The sequence below is a fragment of the Triticum aestivum genome, chromosome 5D (genome assembly GCF_018294505.1).
Source record: "Triticum aestivum cultivar Chinese Spring chromosome 5D, IWGSC CS RefSeq v2.1, whole genome shotgun sequence".
NCBI classification, from domain to species: Eukaryota; Viridiplantae; Streptophyta; class Magnoliopsida; order Poales; family Poaceae; genus Triticum; species Triticum aestivum.
Genome location: NC_057808.1, coordinates 401,289,768 through 401,306,128, shown reverse-complemented (window position 1 = coordinate 401,306,128; position 16,361 = coordinate 401,289,768). Strand labels below are relative to the sequence as shown.

The 16,361-nt window shown below is 43.7% G+C and overlaps 3 protein-coding genes and 1 long non-coding RNA gene across 4 annotated transcripts; 1 reads left to right on the top strand and 3 right to left on the bottom strand.

Moving 5' to 3' along the window:
- Positions 1 to 413: 413 nt before the first annotated feature.
- Positions 414 to 4,299, bottom strand: LOC123125146 (U-box domain-containing protein 33). The gene is made up of 8 exons (XM_044545675.1): positions 3,990 to 4,299; positions 3,711 to 3,835; positions 3,354 to 3,448; positions 2,941 to 3,094; positions 2,752 to 2,814; positions 2,366 to 2,476; positions 1,767 to 2,111; positions 414 to 1,388 (listed from the first exon to the last, which is right to left on the bottom strand). Exons 1-8 carry the CDS (start codon positions 4,129 to 4,131, stop codon positions 681 to 683), a joined length of 1,743 nt encoding a protein of 580 aa, XP_044401610.1. The 5' UTR covers positions 4,132 to 4,299; the 3' UTR covers positions 414 to 680.
- A 1,601-nt stretch (positions 4,300 to 5,900) lies between these two features.
- On the bottom strand, positions 5,901 to 10,365 carry LOC123122129 (U-box domain-containing protein 33). The gene is made up of 7 exons (XM_044542274.1): positions 10,078 to 10,365; positions 9,513 to 9,634; positions 9,283 to 9,408; positions 8,392 to 8,532; positions 7,482 to 7,961; positions 6,591 to 7,358; positions 5,901 to 6,354 (listed from the first exon to the last, which is right to left on the bottom strand). Exons 1-7 carry the CDS (start codon positions 10,280 to 10,282, stop codon positions 6,166 to 6,168), a joined length of 2,031 nt encoding a protein of 676 aa, XP_044398209.1. The 5' UTR covers positions 10,283 to 10,365; the 3' UTR covers positions 5,901 to 6,165.
- Positions 10,063 to 12,191, top strand: LOC123122130 (uncharacterized). Its single transcript, XR_006460074.1, has 3 exons — positions 10,063 to 10,295; positions 10,638 to 10,812; positions 11,964 to 12,191. It is a non-coding gene; the product is annotated as an uncharacterized lncRNA (long non-coding RNA).
- Positions 11,342 to 16,155, bottom strand: LOC123122128 (U-box domain-containing protein 33). Its single transcript, XM_044542272.1, has 9 exons — positions 15,786 to 16,155; positions 15,272 to 15,396; positions 15,053 to 15,165; positions 14,608 to 14,712; positions 13,964 to 14,471; positions 13,388 to 13,510; positions 12,776 to 13,246; positions 11,948 to 12,676; positions 11,342 to 11,798 (listed from the first exon to the last, which is right to left on the bottom strand). The coding sequence occupies exons 1-9, from the start codon at positions 16,153 to 16,155 to the stop codon at positions 11,610 to 11,612; spliced, it is 2,733 nt and encodes a 910-aa protein (XP_044398207.1). The 3' UTR covers positions 11,342 to 11,609.
- Positions 16,156 to 16,361: the final 206 nt, after the last annotated feature.

Genomic DNA, 16,361 nt, shown 5'->3' with positions numbered 1-16,361 from the left:
CTCCTTTATATACGGGGGCAGGGGGCACCCGACAGACACAACAATTGATCCTTGAGATCTCTTAGCCGTGTGCGGTGCCCCCCTCCACCATATTACACCTCGATAATACCGTTGCGGAGCTTAGGCGAAGGCCTGCGTCGGTGGAACATCATCATCATCACCACGCCGTCGAACCGACCACCCCCCCCCCCCCTCCCCCCTCCCTCTCAATCGAACCGTGTTCGATGAGAGCTGCGCCGTGCAAATCCCCATCTATCCCGTGCTGCCTCTCGTATTAGCTGCACCGCATTGCAAGCACTCTTCCATCTCCCGCAGCAGCGGCTGATTTTACATGGGAATCGGGCGCGAAAGTGCCTTTCAAGAATGAACTGATCAACATACATATTGCTTCATGCGGTCATTGGATCCTGAGATGTTTGGACTGCGCTTCCCGAAATTTCTACACACATTTAACTATTGTTTACCACTCCATTGACATGATAAAAAAAGTTTGCAATGGGAGGGATGCACTGTTCTGTCCTATCGTACATTATGTTCTAACTAGTTTAAGAATGCACATTCACAAGAGAAATGCTATGGCATCACAAACTAAACGCAAATGCAGTTTAGATTCACAAACCAGACCCATTATCTTCTTTTGGCATTTCGTCGATGCACGGTGGTGCTGCTGGCATGGTTCTTCAGTTTGCATGACTCCATTTCCGGGATTTACTTGCAGTCGCCATGGTCCGCAGGATGTCCAGCGATCGCCAGTCGGCGTCAGAGGTGGCAGCTGGCCGCCGGTTCCGCTCCAGGTTGCAGCACCTCAGCGCCAGTCGCATGAGCCGCTCCGCCTGCACCTCTGGCCAGGTGCCAGCGGAGGCGTCCAGCAGGCCGTGCACGGCGTCCATCTTCATCGCCTCCTGCACCTGCTCGACGATGTTGAGGTCGAGCAGCCCCGTGAGGACCTGCAGGATCACCACGCCGAACGCGTAGACGTCCGACTCTGCAGTGAGCTCGCCTGTCGTGAAGAAGACGGGGTCCATGTACCCCATCGTGCCCATCGGGTTCGTCCGCCGGCAGATGGTGTCCTCCTCCAGCGGCTTCATCTGCACTACGCGCGCCGTCCCGAAGTCTCCTAGCCGGCTCACGTTCCCGGCATCGAGGAGGATGTTCGTCAGCTTCAGGTCCGCGTGGATGATGGCGTGGGGTCGGCTCGAGTGGAGGTGCGCCAGCGCGGAACGCTGTTCGCTGAGGATCCTGATACGGTCCTTCCATGGAAGCCCCTTGGAGAGCCCGTCCATGAGTGTGCCGTTGGGGAGGTACTCGTAGACGAGGCCGCATGATTCCGGGCACACGCCGATCAGCTTCACGATGTGTGGGTGCTTGACTCTGCTCAGCACAACGACCTGGGGAATTCCAAACATGATCGACATTTCCTCCGGTTACTATATGTAATGCAGCTCAGAAGATTCTTCTCCAAGTAGTAAGGTATGCGAGCTTGTTACTCTGCCCATCTATTTATCTACTTTGTGGAGTTGTTTGAGATAAGCAAGGAGGAGGGGTGATTATCCATCAATATGGTGTTAAATGTGTAAAAAAAGTTCTCTTAAAGAACTGCAGGAAAATAAGGGTCCTATCAAAATTATGCTACAGTTCAGATGGAAATACTTGCATCTTACTCTGTATGGAATGAGTGTTTGCTTCCTCTTGTAATTATTGTTAGGCTATGTTGTGTGCATGCTCAGACAGTTAAAAGGATGACTGGATAGAGTTCATTATATTACCTCCTGCTGATACTCTGGAAAACCTTGTCTACCATGGTGTTTACCATGGGGTCTCAACAGCTTGATAGCCACTGGCATACCACCTAGTTTTCCTTTGTACACTAGGCCATAGCCTCCTTCCCCTATGAGGTTTCTTGAGTAGAAGTTATTGGTCGCTTTCCCAATACGCGACATGGAGTACTGCACAATATGTTCTGGGATTTGCAGCTCTGGGTATCTTTGTTTTGGTAACGTTTTCTCCTTCAACAATACATTCTTTCTTCTTGGCGACAAGATGCTTTCTTCATAATTATACCCCTCATCTTGCAGCTCTTTCAATTTCCTTTGTAGTTTTTCCATTTCCTCCTGAACAAAACCAAACGGGGTGTATTGAAGTAGTTAAGGGATTCAACGCTGTACCGATGTTGTGTGACACACACTGTTTTCCATATGATTTCTGTCATCTATATTCCTCTTCCTGACTCGTGATGTCTCCAACCTATCTTTGCTACTATTGTTTTTATTTTGAGTAAATTATCATCATCATAAGTTGAAACCTTCATCTAGCCATGTTTTAAACGAAATAGGCATTGACAAAGGTAGTATTGTGTGACATTTACCATCAATTTTTCAGACTCTTCACTCATATTTCTGGAATTCCGTATGTCATCACCAGAAATTTTGCCCACTAACTCAGAAGCATTTATTTCCAAAATGCCTTGTTCAGCTTCCTGCACATCATACTGGAATGGAGCAATCAGTTTATTTTATTAACACAAGCTGCACTTTCAGAAGTCATAAGTAACACCTGTTTTTTGACACATAGTTAATCAACATGCATCTGAGGCAACGGTGGTAAATCTAAAATTGTCAAACATGCTTGAGCATGGAGTAAACTCAATCAAATGTAATTTTTTTTCTGTGTGTGTCGTCAAACTTAAAGAGTAGGCAGACATTTTAATGCACATGTTGTGGTAGTTGTCTTGAAAAAAAAGGCAAGTTATACCTTTTCCAATTGTTCATCACCATCCATTGGAATCACCCCATCCTCATCCACGACATCGTCTTCCTGAAATGATACATACTGGAATACACCACAGGCATGTATCAAAACTCTGAACCATGGTCTTAAACTTGTGAACTAAAACTGTTATTGTTTGCATGTGTGTAATGCTTTGCTAAGAAGTCTGCTCACAAAATCACTTGGTGGTGTTGCATAGCCATCAGATTCGTCGCTCAGCTCATGCATAGATGGCAAAAACTCAGAGCTCCCTCCATATCCAGTGCCTCCAGTATGCTCCAGATGATCATTGCTGCACTTAAGAACGAACTCATCCATCAAGTAATTACTAGATATGATTCAGATATTACCGGAAGTGCAGTTATGCTCTTTGGAGAAACTATACCTAGTGGACAGATATTTGCCATTAATCACCACCCAAACCTGAGAGCATTTACGAAGAACCGCTTTCTTTGACATGTTCCTGCAGAACTTACTATATTGTTATGCTGTTTTATGGGCTAAGGCAATGTCCATGTGTACAGGTTACATTGAATAACATATACAAAGAGGCACCTTATTCCTATTAGTTCACGCTATGATCTCACCTTGACCCGATGACAATTCTCTTGACTTTGAGCTTCTTTACCAGGTTTACAACACCAGTAAGAATGTCATCATGTGTAAGGTAATGTGCCCTAACCTGCAAGGACACAGGCCCGTTTAGGAAACATATTTTCTGTGAAATAATTATGTTAGTGTTGTATTGATTTGATCCCTCTCCACATGGTTTGTTTGCTTAACTTTCATCATCAGATAAATAATTATTTAAATTATAGTGTTGTTACACTTAATTCGTCATGATTGAGAACAAATATCACATGACTAGAATGCTTTTCGTATGAACTCTAATAAGCACCGCTGTGACCTTATTTATTTTAATCTGAATCTAAATCGTAGGATACCTCTCTTGTATCATCACATAGGCTTTTATATTGTGATAGCATCTTGACCATTGCCTCCGTTTCTCTACCTCTATGCATCTCCTTCTCCTTTTCATCTGCAAACTTGTATAGCAGCTTTCCACCCACTGCAGTTGTTGGTTAGAAACAATCAATTATTTATACAGCTAATAAAACACAAGGTTATACTTTATCCTGTTAATATTGAAAAAAACGTACTGAAGGGCATCTAACCATTAGAGCTTTACAAAGCATGGAAAATACTTGGCTGAAAAAACTTACTGAAGGGCATCCACTTGGATGGCCAATGAACGTGGATAAGAACTATGGTAGCCCTTGGGAAATTTGCAGCAGCCCATAGTATGTTAGCTTTCTCCTTTCTGAAATTCTTCCCGATCGCGATATGAACCTCTTCTTCATCCATCTTTCTTACTCCCTACACAGACCCTGAGAAATCATGAATTGGCATCACATCTATATTCTGGTTTTGCTATCTGGCTCAGCAGAGCTGAACACACACGACCTAAGACTACAAAAGGTGAAGATGTCTGAAAATGCTCTAAAAGTTTTGGGGAAGTACCTAAATGTGCTGGACCACTTTTCTTCAGCTCCGTGGCATCGATATGATTGTCATCCTAGTCCTTGTTCTGCCTTGGTCTTTCCCAGGTAGTGTCAGTTTTAGAAGGCCCAAATGGGAGAGTAGACTGGTGATGGTTTTAAAGAGTGGCCTTGGATTTGGTTATTGTCTGATTGTATCTAGCAGCAGTGAGCGCATCATCAAGTCAATGTCTGACTTCGGGTCCCAAGTGTTTCCCAATTAAAAAAAAAATCCTGTTCCATTTAGGAAACATCGGTTAACCCTTGTAGTAGCCATTCCAGTTTACAGAAAAGGAAAACCAAACTGATAATAACTTTATTGTATTTTGGTGGCAGAAAATTGAGTCCTGCATACTTCAAAAGGCGTGGATAGACCAACTGGTTGGTTAAAACGAAAATAAAACATGTTGCATGAATGTTTGCTGGCGTGGAGATAATACCAATACATTCTATATTTTGTCATTGATTATGTAGAACTTAATTAATCGTCTTATTATCTTCTCTAGTCAGGGATTTTTCTATAAGAAATGATAGCTTCATCAGCTTCCGCTCATTTTTTAGCAAGTATAACTGTGAGTTATCTACGTAATCCTGATGGGAACCCTGGCATTTCCGCGAAGTTTCTACTACTACCAAGTCGCTTCTAAACATGAATATCCTCCATGACTGACTTTTGATGCTTAGCAATGAAGTTGTCCCGTTAGGTGGCGATCATTTACAGGCCATCCCATCTCACTTGGCCGGCAGTTCCAAATAGATGGTTACTTTCACGATGCGAAAAAATTGTCCAGAATAGATCATATATAATTAGATACTTGGCACTTGGTAGCATTGTTCTTTCCCAGGAGGTACTCTCACATAATTCTTGCTGTCAAGCTGTCAATATGTTAATGCATCATCTCACATAATTCTTGCTGTCAAGCTGTCAATATGTTAATGCATCTCACATAATTCTTGCTGTCAAGCTGTCAGTATGTTAATGCACATCAAGACATCTCCTGTCAAGCTGTCAACAGCATATACCAGCATGATAACTAGAATATGCGAAGATTGGGGTTGCAGCTTGCATGCATTGGAGGCTCCATTTGACTCATTTGGAGGGAAGTGCTTGTCGAGACGAATTTGCTGAGCTATCTGCATAGGTAAGAAACTTTGGCAACTTTGTGCACACCACACATCTTGTTGAGAATAACTTGCTGAGTGATCTGCATAGGTAAGAAACTTTGGCAAAATTTGCGCACAGCACACATCTTTCAAAGATGGTTTTGTCCATCTCAATGTATTTTTGGTATTAACAAGATGACAACAGAAACAGGCGTACTGATGAAGTTATTGTTATCTCATTGCTACCCCATTTACCTTCTCAGCAGTTAGTGTTGATTGTTCCAGACATTCAGAATATACAGGTTGGATGGAAATTAGACTTATGGAACATGTGAACACATATAAGATGACAACGTAAAATGAATGGTTGTAACTAGCGACATTCTGAACTGATAGTTCCGTTCAGATATGCTTCCGTACTTTCCATTCTCGATCAGCATTCAGATGCTAGTACCACAACACGCCGATTGTTGATCAAGCAGTGAAAAAAAACATAGTGCAGTACCCATGTAGCATGTGACAGCAATATTATCACCAAGACAGTTTTGACTGTACAGATCCATGTACAAACACTGGCATGCTGCTGATGGAGCTCCAAGTCTATTATATTTTAGATACAAAATTTTGCTGAAAAGCAAAACAATAATGATGTGTATATTTTTACTTATTCGTAAGGTATGCACCTATTGTTTTGTGTAAAGAAGTTAAGGACATAGTATTAGTTCATTTGTAAGTTCCATGATGATAAAAATAACATTTATTGTGCATCTGTCTGCAGCCATTCTTGGATTGCAGAACGGAGGGCATGGTTTGGCAAAAGATCACGGTGGAGTAGCTCAAGATTTGTCATGGGTGATGTATGGTGGCCACTGTCAATCCACTCCCTTATAGCTTCGGCTTCATAGGTAAAGCCATCTGCAGCAATTAGAGGCTCCCTCATGACATCCTGCACCGTAGAAATGTGAAGGTGAAACAACCTGAAATGACAAATGCTTTCTATGCAAGAAATCGACTGAGCTTGTCTAAGATTACTAAGAATGATAACTGGAAAGAACAATTCAGAGGGAATTTAAGGCTAATCAAACATGCTTAGTATATTTTAAAGATATCCCTCCATGCTTTAAAATATTAAAATAGACAGTAGAAGAAAAAGATATTCACCAAGCAAAATGTATGACTCACCTGTAGTATTGGACAGATGAAGTAGGGTGGCACACCACCAAGGTCTTCTGATACTGATTTGAATGACAAGGAACACAACATAATGGAAGCAGGCTTCAACATTGGTTCAATTACAGTCCAAACCTCCTTTTGCAGGTCTGGACGGTTTTTTCTTCTGATCTCGCAACATTTCAGACCTACCCGAGCCAATTGCTCAGCTTGCATAGCTGGCCAGCCCCCAGCAGATGAATCCAATATTGCTCCCAAGCAACCCTTTTCCACAGCCCGTTGCACATCTCTCAACAGCCCGAATCCTGGTCTTCCAGTCAAGAGGCGCAGGAGCACGATTCCGAAAGAGTATACGTCAGATAGCGGTGTTAGATCACCAGTCATAACATATTCAGGATCAATGTACACAAAAGATCCCTTTGGGTGGGTATGCCTATATAGAGTGGTTGTGTCCCTGAACTCATCAGTGATCATTCGGCACACGCCAAAACCACTGAGCTTTGCTACATTATTTCCATCTAGAAGAATGTTAGATGCTTTCAGGTCACTGTGGACAATGCTATGGGGTTTATTTGAATGGAGGAAGATGAGTGCCGAGCAAACATGGGAAATGATGCGGGTGCGCAGCTGCCAACTAAGAGGTTTAGAATTGTCCTTGCAAGCCAGGCGGTCATCCAAGCTTCCATTCGGCATGTATTCGTAGACAAGAGCTTGAGCGTCCTTGCAAGCTCCAATAAGAGTGACCAGGTTTGGATGTCGCACCCTACTGAGTATCTCTATCTGCAAAGGAGGCATCATGAACAACTTAACTGTCTGCAACACAGTCATTTATTTGAACCAGCAAAATACCAGTTTAGTTGAGATGAAAGAAAGCAAATAATTAACTTGAAGCAAGAATTCAACCTCTTGATTGAACTGCGACTGTGACTGTGACTCTGGCTGTGTGCTTTCGAGATTCAACTTCTTTATGGCTACATTTGTGTGCCGAAGAAATCCCTTGTACACGCTTCCATAAACACTTTCTCCAATCTTCAGTGAGTGGTCAAAGTTGTTGGTTGCATCCTTAATCTCTGAGCTGGACAACTCCGTGATGTGCATCGTCCCCTCTGCTGTTGCACTGGACTCTCCTTTCTTTGCATGTAGTGCTTCTACCTCTCTTACAGCCTTGTCGCGCTGCAACAGCAAATCCTTGATGATACGGTCAGAATGGGCAGTTCTTTTCTCCAGGGCTGATCTTTTCTTGCGTTCCTCTTGAAGCTTTGCACAAAGTCCATCAGTTGTTTCTGTGAGACTCTCAATTTCCTCCATTACTGTTGCCAACTTTTCCTCGATTTCATTCTTTTGCTTCACTTCTCCTAAGTACATATTCTCGGAGACTCGTGCCTGTTAGACAAGCTAAATGTGAGAAAGTATTTGTTAAAAAAATTAGCTGGCAGCTATCAGAACCATTGCTCCATATTGTTTACAAATTTATTATTGATGGTAAAGTTTCTGAAAGTGCTTCACAAGCACAGTAGCAAGAGCTTCTTCCAAATAATGCTCTCACTGGCATATATCCATAAAATCGAAACAATGATCAACATCAATATACTCGATAAGTACAGACCGAGTGCTAGAAGCTCCCACAGCAGGTGAGGTCTGGGGAAGGATTGTACGAGGCAAGCCTTACCCCCTGCACAGTGCAATGCAGAGAGGCCGCATTGAACCCAGGACCTCTTGGCACAAGTGGAGAGTACTTCACTACTGTGCCAGGCCTATCCTTCTATCAGCATACTCGATATTACTGAAAAAAAGCAAATTAAGACATTCTTACTTTTTGGAAAGCCTGAAATAAATCTTGTTCTGCTTTCTCACGACCGTGTTTTTCTTCATAAGCTTGCTTTTTTACACTCTCCAACTCCCTGAGCATATGCTGGAATTTTATGTCAGCCTCGTCAAATTCTTTGACAATTTCCTGGTTTGGATAAGGTAAAAACTTCAGTCAAGATATTCTTGAATGTTTAACCATCTTCAATCTACTGCTGTTAAGACACAGTGTGAGTTCTAGAAGTTGGAGTAAAATTGGATTTCAAGTACAAACTGGTGGCCTGCTAGATAAAATAGCATGCTGTACTGTTCATCTATTATCGTCATGGACTGTGTTTACCTTTCCATTATCGTCTGATCCGCACGGACTTGTCCTTTCCATCTGCAGCCTGGCGTGTGGTTTGTGTAGCCATGTGCTTGAAACACACCACGTCTCCGACAAGCTAGTCGACCTATCCACTGAAAACTGTTGAGCAGCAGACTCTTGCGTACCTTCCGGCGTTGCTTCATGGCCAAGGGGCACGGCATTCCTAGTGTGGAGAAAGCAGAGAGGGAGGGAAACATGTCAAATGCAGGCTGGAGTTCAGCTACAATGTAATCAATCCTATGAACAAAACTGAAGATCATCTGCAGTCGACCAACCGAACCATACCTACGGTAAACGAGCGTTCCTTTGCAAATGTACCATATTTTGCAGGAAGGATCCGCCCGCTGTTCCACAGCCCGCGCTTTCTTGGACTTGAGAGCTCTCATTTCCCTGAACTCTTGAACATGGAATCAGTTTTTTTGTGTGTGTGGCAACACAGCATTCGTGATCAATCATGAAGTGTTTAATTAATTATAGATGGTGATCATCCATCAAGTACTGAAAGGATCAGTCAGAAGTTTGCCCACATACATACTTTGTGTAATGCTTATCAGCTGCTGCCCCCATGACAAGAGCAGTGACATGATGCATGGCGATGAGCTGCACCAGTCCCTCTGCTACATCCTCTGATTCCACCACCAGCTTCTCAGCTTGTACCTGCGCAGCAGATACATGTGTCAATGTCGACATGTTTGAAGCTGATTGCATAGACTAGTTTTCTTGGCATTCTTGGAGCTGGCAATGGCATGTTTGAACTCAACCTTTTCCTGTGCACATAATAGCAGGTGTTGATCCAGAGTGTCACTGATTGTTTGTAGCTCCATCTTCTTGTATGCAATCAGCTCCTGCTCTTGCACCTGGCTAGCAGGGATCCTGGCACCCACTGTGAACATCATTGGACAAATAAATTTTTGCATCCATGGTTTACTACTCGCTCCGTTGCGAAATTAATGTAGAGCGTATTTTGATTTGTTAAGAGAAGACTTTGATTGATCATCACTATATCAATATGTGCCTAGCTTGTGTTATACAAAGTCGCAATCATAAGTAGATATTTTTGTGATACAAAGCTGAATGACACTGATTTTTACGCCCCGTAAATTGCATGATGACGATCGAAAAAATGCTAGCCAAATATTTACCGCAGTGAGTTATAAGTATGATTTACAGAAAGAAATGGAGGGACCAAAAATCATCAGGTTGATTTAATGATTTTGTTGCACAAAGGGAACATATATTTTTTTTGACGGTGGAGACAGTAGTTGTGATTCCAGTAAGAAGGGGGAAAAGGAAAAGAGACTCCAGGGGCAGGGGAGATGCTCGTACTGATGGGGATGAGCTTGGGTTGGGGGTAGACATGGAGCAGCACCAAGGAGGCGGCGCCGGAGTCTCTGGGGAACTTGTGCAGCGCCCACAGCACCATGGCCTTGGAGTCGGCCCCGGCCCCCACCGCCACGTACACCTTCTTCATCTTCTCGCCAGACTCGGAGGAGGACTGCTCCGGCTCCGGCGAGTCGCAGGCCGCGTCCATGGCGGATAGATAGGTAGCTGGTCTCTCGTTTCTCTCTTGGCGTTCTCAGCCAGGCCAGCTTTGGACTTGTCCCCTGCGCTTGGCTCCTCTGCATTTTTATACTTGCTTCTTCCATCCACACCATTCTATACTAGTAATTCTCTCATCTTTCTCCGACTCATTCCATGCTGATTGTGCATAGTGTATGTAGCAGGCCAGTAGCTGTACACACTCACACCTGCTGCCAGGCCAGGCCGGCTTGACTTGTTGCTCCTTGTTTAATCTGTTCTGCAGTTTTGTATTGTATTGTTTGTGACAAAACTAATCAAGAAGCTGTATAAAATATGATGTGACTGATGGTGATTTTCTTGCGCAGAGTAAGGAATTGCCCAACAGTGCCACTGCAATTTCCATGGCATGGCATGGCATCGACATGGCAGGAGCTACCTGCTCAACAGTGCTTGCCTTTCTCATGGACGACTGAATGACTTATACAAGACCTCTCTGCTCCGTATAGCTGCTAATTAAACTCCTCTCTGCTTCCCTCCTCTGTAAGTCTTCTTCTCTGCTCCTCTCCTCTGGTTTCGTGGTCAGCTTCTGGTTGCGCACCACCTGTTTGTTCGAATGCCCAGCCAATGTTCTCGCTCAGCTCAAGGAAGATAGATAGGTATCTTACAGTAGACCCTTAAGTGGCTGTTTGGCATGCAAGTTCCTAATCTTCTGTTGGAAGCCGTTCGTTCTTAATCTTTCTTTGCCTTCCTTCTACGAAAACAATACGCTCTTCCTTACAAAGTTAGCGCTAGTGGATTGGGGCTAAATTGTACTAGGTGAGTAAGACCAGCTAAATGACTTTGCCTATGAAGTTTCCGCCGACCTGGCACGAGTAGTACCGATAATAATGTACCTATTATCTCCTGAAAAATGATGGCAGCTTACCTTGAATTATCAACTCATGCCTGTATATGCAGTAAGAATGGAACGTGCATAGCTAATTTATGGGTAATCACATTATTATAAGCCGTCTGTGCTCTGATTTATCTGATTGCTCATTTACTGTAAATTGTTTTGGGACCATGCTGATTTGATTTAACTCCCAACTTTGCATAACTGAGAGGGAATTAAAATGGTCATACACATGACATCACTTTTCAATGAACCTAAAAATAGCTACTCTCTCCTGGAGAGTTACATGCCATGTCAGTTCATCCCAAACACATGAGACCGAAAACATGTACATCACTTCTCGGCCTTGGGCCCAAACATTGAGAAAGCGCTAACTGCTAAAGTGGGGGAAAATAAATTCTCTACACAGACTATACACACTTGCAAACCATGGAAGGTTAAAAAATCACGGTTGCTGTTGCATTTGCCATTCTTGAATTGCAAAACGAAGGGCATTGTTCGGCATTAACTCATGGTGTGTGAAGCTGAGGTAGGTCATGGGGGACATTTTATGCCCCCTTTGAAGCCAGTCCTTGATGGCCTCACCTTCATATGTGAATCCATCGGCAGCAATGTGTGGATCCCTCATGATCTCCTGAAAATGTTACAAAGATGCAAGATTAGCAAACTAAAGGTGACAATGCTGACCACCTTACTTCAAAGCAAATAAAACATCATTACATCATAGTTGATATTAACTACTGTAACGATTGAATTGTAAAGATAAGAAAGCTGTTAACTGACCTGTGTCATTGGACAGATGAAAAACGTTGGTGGCTTGCATTTATCGTCTGGACAGTTCATCATAGCTTGCAGGATACCCCAGGCTTCATTTGCAAGATTAGGCCGTTCCTTCCGTTCATACCGGCAACATCTGAGTGCTAATCTTGCCAACTCTTCAGTGTATTCAGTTGGCCATTCCCCTGCAGAAGTATCAATTATATCTTGCAACATGTCATTGCTCAAGGCTGCCTCCACCTCATTCGGAAGGCCTAGGGGGCTCTTGCCAGTTAGCAACCGCATCAGAACTACACCAAAGGAGTAGACGTCATACTGAGCTGTGATCTCCCCTGAGGCGATGTATCCTGGATCCATGTATCCCATTGTGCCTTTAATTTGGTTTGTTCGGTGGTAAGGGGTGACGGTGGTGTTTGTTAGATCCAAGGGACGAGAGATTCCAAAGTCTGCCAGTTTGCAAACAAAGCTATTGTCAAGAAGGACATTGTCAGGCTTCAGATCGCCATGGGCAATGCCTTTTGGTTTGTTGGAGTGGAGAAAGATAAGTCCCGTGCAGATGTCGGCAGCGATTCTGATGCGCATTCGCCATGAGAGCGGCTCTCTTTGGTGCTCGCCCTGCAGGCAGTCCTCTAGGCTTCCGTTCGACAGGAATTCGAAGACCAACGCTTTGGCCTCCCTGCACACTCCTATCAGAGTGACAAGGTTTGGATGCCTCATCCTAGAAAGTGTTTCTACCTGTAATATATTGGAAAATCACATATTTAGATGCACCGTTTTACCTGTTTTACTTATTCTCATCTGACAGCACGTTTTACTCTTAATGATGAAAATTACCTCGTCATTGAACTCTTTATCTCCTGTTGTGCCTTCACGGTTGAATTTCTTTATGGCTACGGTAGTATGACGGAGAAATCCCTTGTAGACGGTTCCACACCCACCACTGCCAATCTTTTTGGAGTCATCAAAGTTGTCGGTCGCTTCTTCTATCTCTGTGTAGCTGAATTCTGTTAGGGCAACAGCACTAGTAGAGCCAAATACACTGTTACCATTTGTTTGGCGCATTTCTTCAGCTTCTTTAACAGCATGGTCTTTCTCACGCTGCAGCTCCACTTGCAACTGTTGGAGCTCTTCCATTAGGGCATTTGTCTGGAGAAGCTTGCTCTCCAATTCTGCTCTCTGCTCATTTGCCTTCTGCAGCTCGTTGCATACATGGAAGTGCTCTTTTTCAAGGTCAGCCTTTTCTTTTGTTAGCCTTTCCTCTACCTCCTTTTTTTCTTTGCGGAGTGAACTCTCCCGTGCTTTGAACTGCAAGAAAACAGTTCGCTTACTTGAGAGATACATGTAATATAAATTCCATGTATTCAGAGAAGAAAGGTTGGGAAAATACAGTACATTAAACAACAATAGTGTGTAACTAAAGGTATCTGTCAATAAGAAATAACATACCATCATAGAAGACTCAAACAAGTCCCTCTCGGCTTTCTGCCGGCCCTCAGATGCTTCCTTTTTCGAGCGCTCTAGCTGATTGCGAACTCGGTGCAGTTGCTCAAACATTTCATGTATTTCCACCTGTAAAACATTATGTTTGCTTTGCATTCAGTAAGCATGACAACATTATCTAATAAGTATTACAACTGAGACCAAAACAGTAGACCTTGGTTGATCAACCAAAATTTAGATGACAGAGCAATAGCAGTAAGATTTTATTTAACAAAGTGATTTTTTCCATAGTGCCAGTGGCAAACAGTAGCGACACTACTGGTTGAGAGTTGCTACAGCCATGAAGACATTCTGCTGTCAACCATTTCCCTCTACACTTGTGCTAGGACCAAAGCCACTTTAAACGTAGTTCTAACATTACATAGTAATTGTTATGTTTAATAAGTTTGTTTGTTTAAATAATGGAGGGATAGTTCTCCGGGCCTCTGCACCCATAGGGTACACATAGCCGTAAAATTATTGTAATTCAAAAAACAGGTGTGGCTATGCTTAGAGAACTCAGCTCAGTCCAATATAGCTTACCGTAGAGTGCTGATGTTCTTCAGAGCTTGCAACTGAAGCAGGCACCGGTGAACCATCCATACTGTCCAAATCCCTCAGACCCAATGAGGACCCACCAGTGCTTTGCTGGCTGGAACTCGGAGAGGAACCTGTTGGTGTCATATCAATCGACTGCCGCCTTGCAGGTGACATGATTTCTACACTGCCCGCTATCGATCCAGACAAGGAATAACTAACTGAGTTGGACCGTCGTGGTAGGGCCTGTTGATCTGTAGAGCCTAAGAGACTATCAATTGACTGCCGCCTTGCAGCTGACATGTTTTCTACACTGTCTGCTATCAATCCAGACAAGGGATAACTGACTGAGTTGGACCGCCGTGGAAAGGGTTGTTGGCCTGTAGCGCCTAAAAGACCTGGATGCCCTGGTGGCAGTGATAGGGATCTTGGAGTTAACTCAGGTTGATCTGAGATAGTGCTTGCAAAGCTACTTCGGGGTGACTCTACTTTTGCACAAAGCTCAGTGGCCTCCCTGAAAAATGATAAGAAACATGGCACCATTTTGTTTGTCAGGATAGATATAATTTTGAGTAGTTGCTTGAGCTGAAATTTCCAAATTCTGTGTAGTATTTGCCTTATGTTGACTTAGGGATGCATGATGCTCATACCTAGAGCAACCAAGAGCCTCTTTGCAAATATAGAAGATCTGGCAATATGGTTTGGCCTGCAGATGCACACTGGCTGCAACTTTTGATTTTGGTACTTTCCTCTTCCTGTTCATGGAAGATTCATAATCAACATAAACAACTTGGATTATTTCTACTTTAGACTTTTGACGGAGGGAGAGATGATAACTAGTAAAGGCATAGTTATTTGTTATTTGGAGTTTTAAGTGAAGTATTGACTAAATTGTTCTGCCCCCTTCCTTATCGCCACTTGTTAGAACAGCGGACCCATAAAAGAGAAATAAGAAATTTACATATACAGGATTCGAGCGTCTAATTACATAACTCATGGTGCTGTGCTCTATGAAAACAGTGCAGTTGGAAATAATTGCAATATATTTTTTCATGAAACCTCGTTACAAAGTTGGAATATTGCATCTGCACATACACTGAGAAGGAAGATGTTCCCATAACAAGCTTTGTAATGCGATTCTGATCAATGAGCTCAATAATCCCATTTGCAGGACTGTTCTTCTCGATCACCAGCGTTTCAGCTTGCATCTGTAAATTTGCTACTTTTTATTTCGTACAGATGACATATAACAAGAAACCGCAAGTGAATATGATTTCAGAATCCATGTAGCCTTTCCTGAATTAGTCAACTGACCTTGAGAGAAACTCTGCAGAAATTGAGGTACTGGTTTAAAAGTGTGTTCATCTCCTCCTTCTCAATCTTTCTGTATGCTTTGAGCTCCTTTTCCTCGACCTGGCTTGCTGGAACCTTGCATAATCCTGCGCCGGCAACATTAGAGTTGAATCAGCATAGGTTACTGAACAAGTATTTGCAGTGCCTACTGAAAACAGGGGAGTGCTTTCTGAAACGGTCTGACAGCAACATCGAACAACAGAAGACTACTGCTTGCTGCTAATTTCATTTGTATCGTCTCAGCAGATTCTCTTGCGAAACAGGGGATGGAAAAGAAAATGGAGATGGGGATCAAATCCAGTAAGATCAAGGTGTGTTTTTCCCCCATAGATACGCAAAATATACTTCTGAAACGACTGGAGTGCTGACAGAAATAACAAGAAAATCAGACTACTAGCCATGATCCTTCTCCGTGGTCAAGTTGATGCAGATGGGATGAAAAAATTCATACTGAAGCGAAGCCGGACCCTTTTACCTATCATGATTCTGTCGGCAGGCTGGTGGACATGCAGCAGGACAAGCTTGGGATCACCGGCGAAGAGGTTCCGAGCTGCCCAGACGAGGTTGGATCTGCTGTCTTTGATGTCCTTACCGACGGCGACATACAGCTTCCCTCCGCCGTCATCATCATCAGCATCGTGCAAGATGGCGGCCTCTTCGTCGATCTCTCTGAGGCTGGCGCTCCTGTTAGCCCCGCTGGCACTGGACGACGACGACCGCCCGCTCCCTCCACGCGTGAACATCCTCTCCACCACCTCGGACTGCGGCGACCGAGGGGAGAAGGCCGGCAATGGTGACGATGACGGCGAAGGGAGAGAAGCGCGGGCTCTGCTGACCATGGCCATGTGGAACCACCAACAGTTAGCTACCACCAGAGAAGAGAAGAACCAGCTAGCAACCTCTCAGAGTGCAGAGAAGATAAGTGAAAAAGTGCATATGCAATCTCCCAAGAGAAGAGAAAACAAAAGTGAAAAAGTGCATACCCTTAGCCTTTGAGTTTGTTGTTGTTGGTGTTGGCAGCCAAGGCGACAAGGCAGATGGGAGCAAGGAG

Coding starts and splice junctions, on each gene's coding strand:
- LOC123125146 (XM_044545675.1), bottom strand. CDS start 4,131: ATGGATGAAGAAGAGGTTCATATCGCGATCGGGAAGAATTTCAGAAAG. Junction 2,477..2,751: donor GTGATGAACAATTGGAAAAG/GTATAACTTGCC, acceptor TATGATGTGCAG/GAAGCTGAACAAGGCATTTT. Junction 2,112..2,365: donor AAGAGTCTGAAAAATTGATG/GTAAATGTCACA, acceptor GGTTTTGTTCAG/GAGGAAATGGAAAAACTACA.
- LOC123122128 (XM_044542272.1), bottom strand. CDS start 16,155: ATGGCCATGGTCAGCAGAGCCCGCGCTTCTCTCCCTTCGCCGTCATCG. Junction 12,677..12,775: donor ATAAAGAGTTCAATGACGAG/GTAATTTTCATC, acceptor AATATATTACAG/GTAGAAACACTTTCTAGGAT. Junction 11,799..11,947: donor TCATCTGTCCAATGACACAG/GTCAGTTAACAG, acceptor TAACATTTTCAG/GAGATCATGAGGGATCCACA.
- LOC123122129 (XM_044542274.1), bottom strand. CDS start 10,282: ATGGACGCGGCCTGCGACTCGCCGGAGCCGGAGCAGTCCTCCTCCGAG. Junction 8,533..9,282: donor ATAAGCATTACACAAAGTAT/GTATGTGGGCAA, acceptor TATCCAAACCAG/GAAATTGTCAAAGAATTTGA. Junction 7,962..8,391: donor TATTTCAGGCTTTCCAAAAA/GTAAGAATGTCT, acceptor CTTGTCTAACAG/GCACGAGTCTCCGAGAATAT.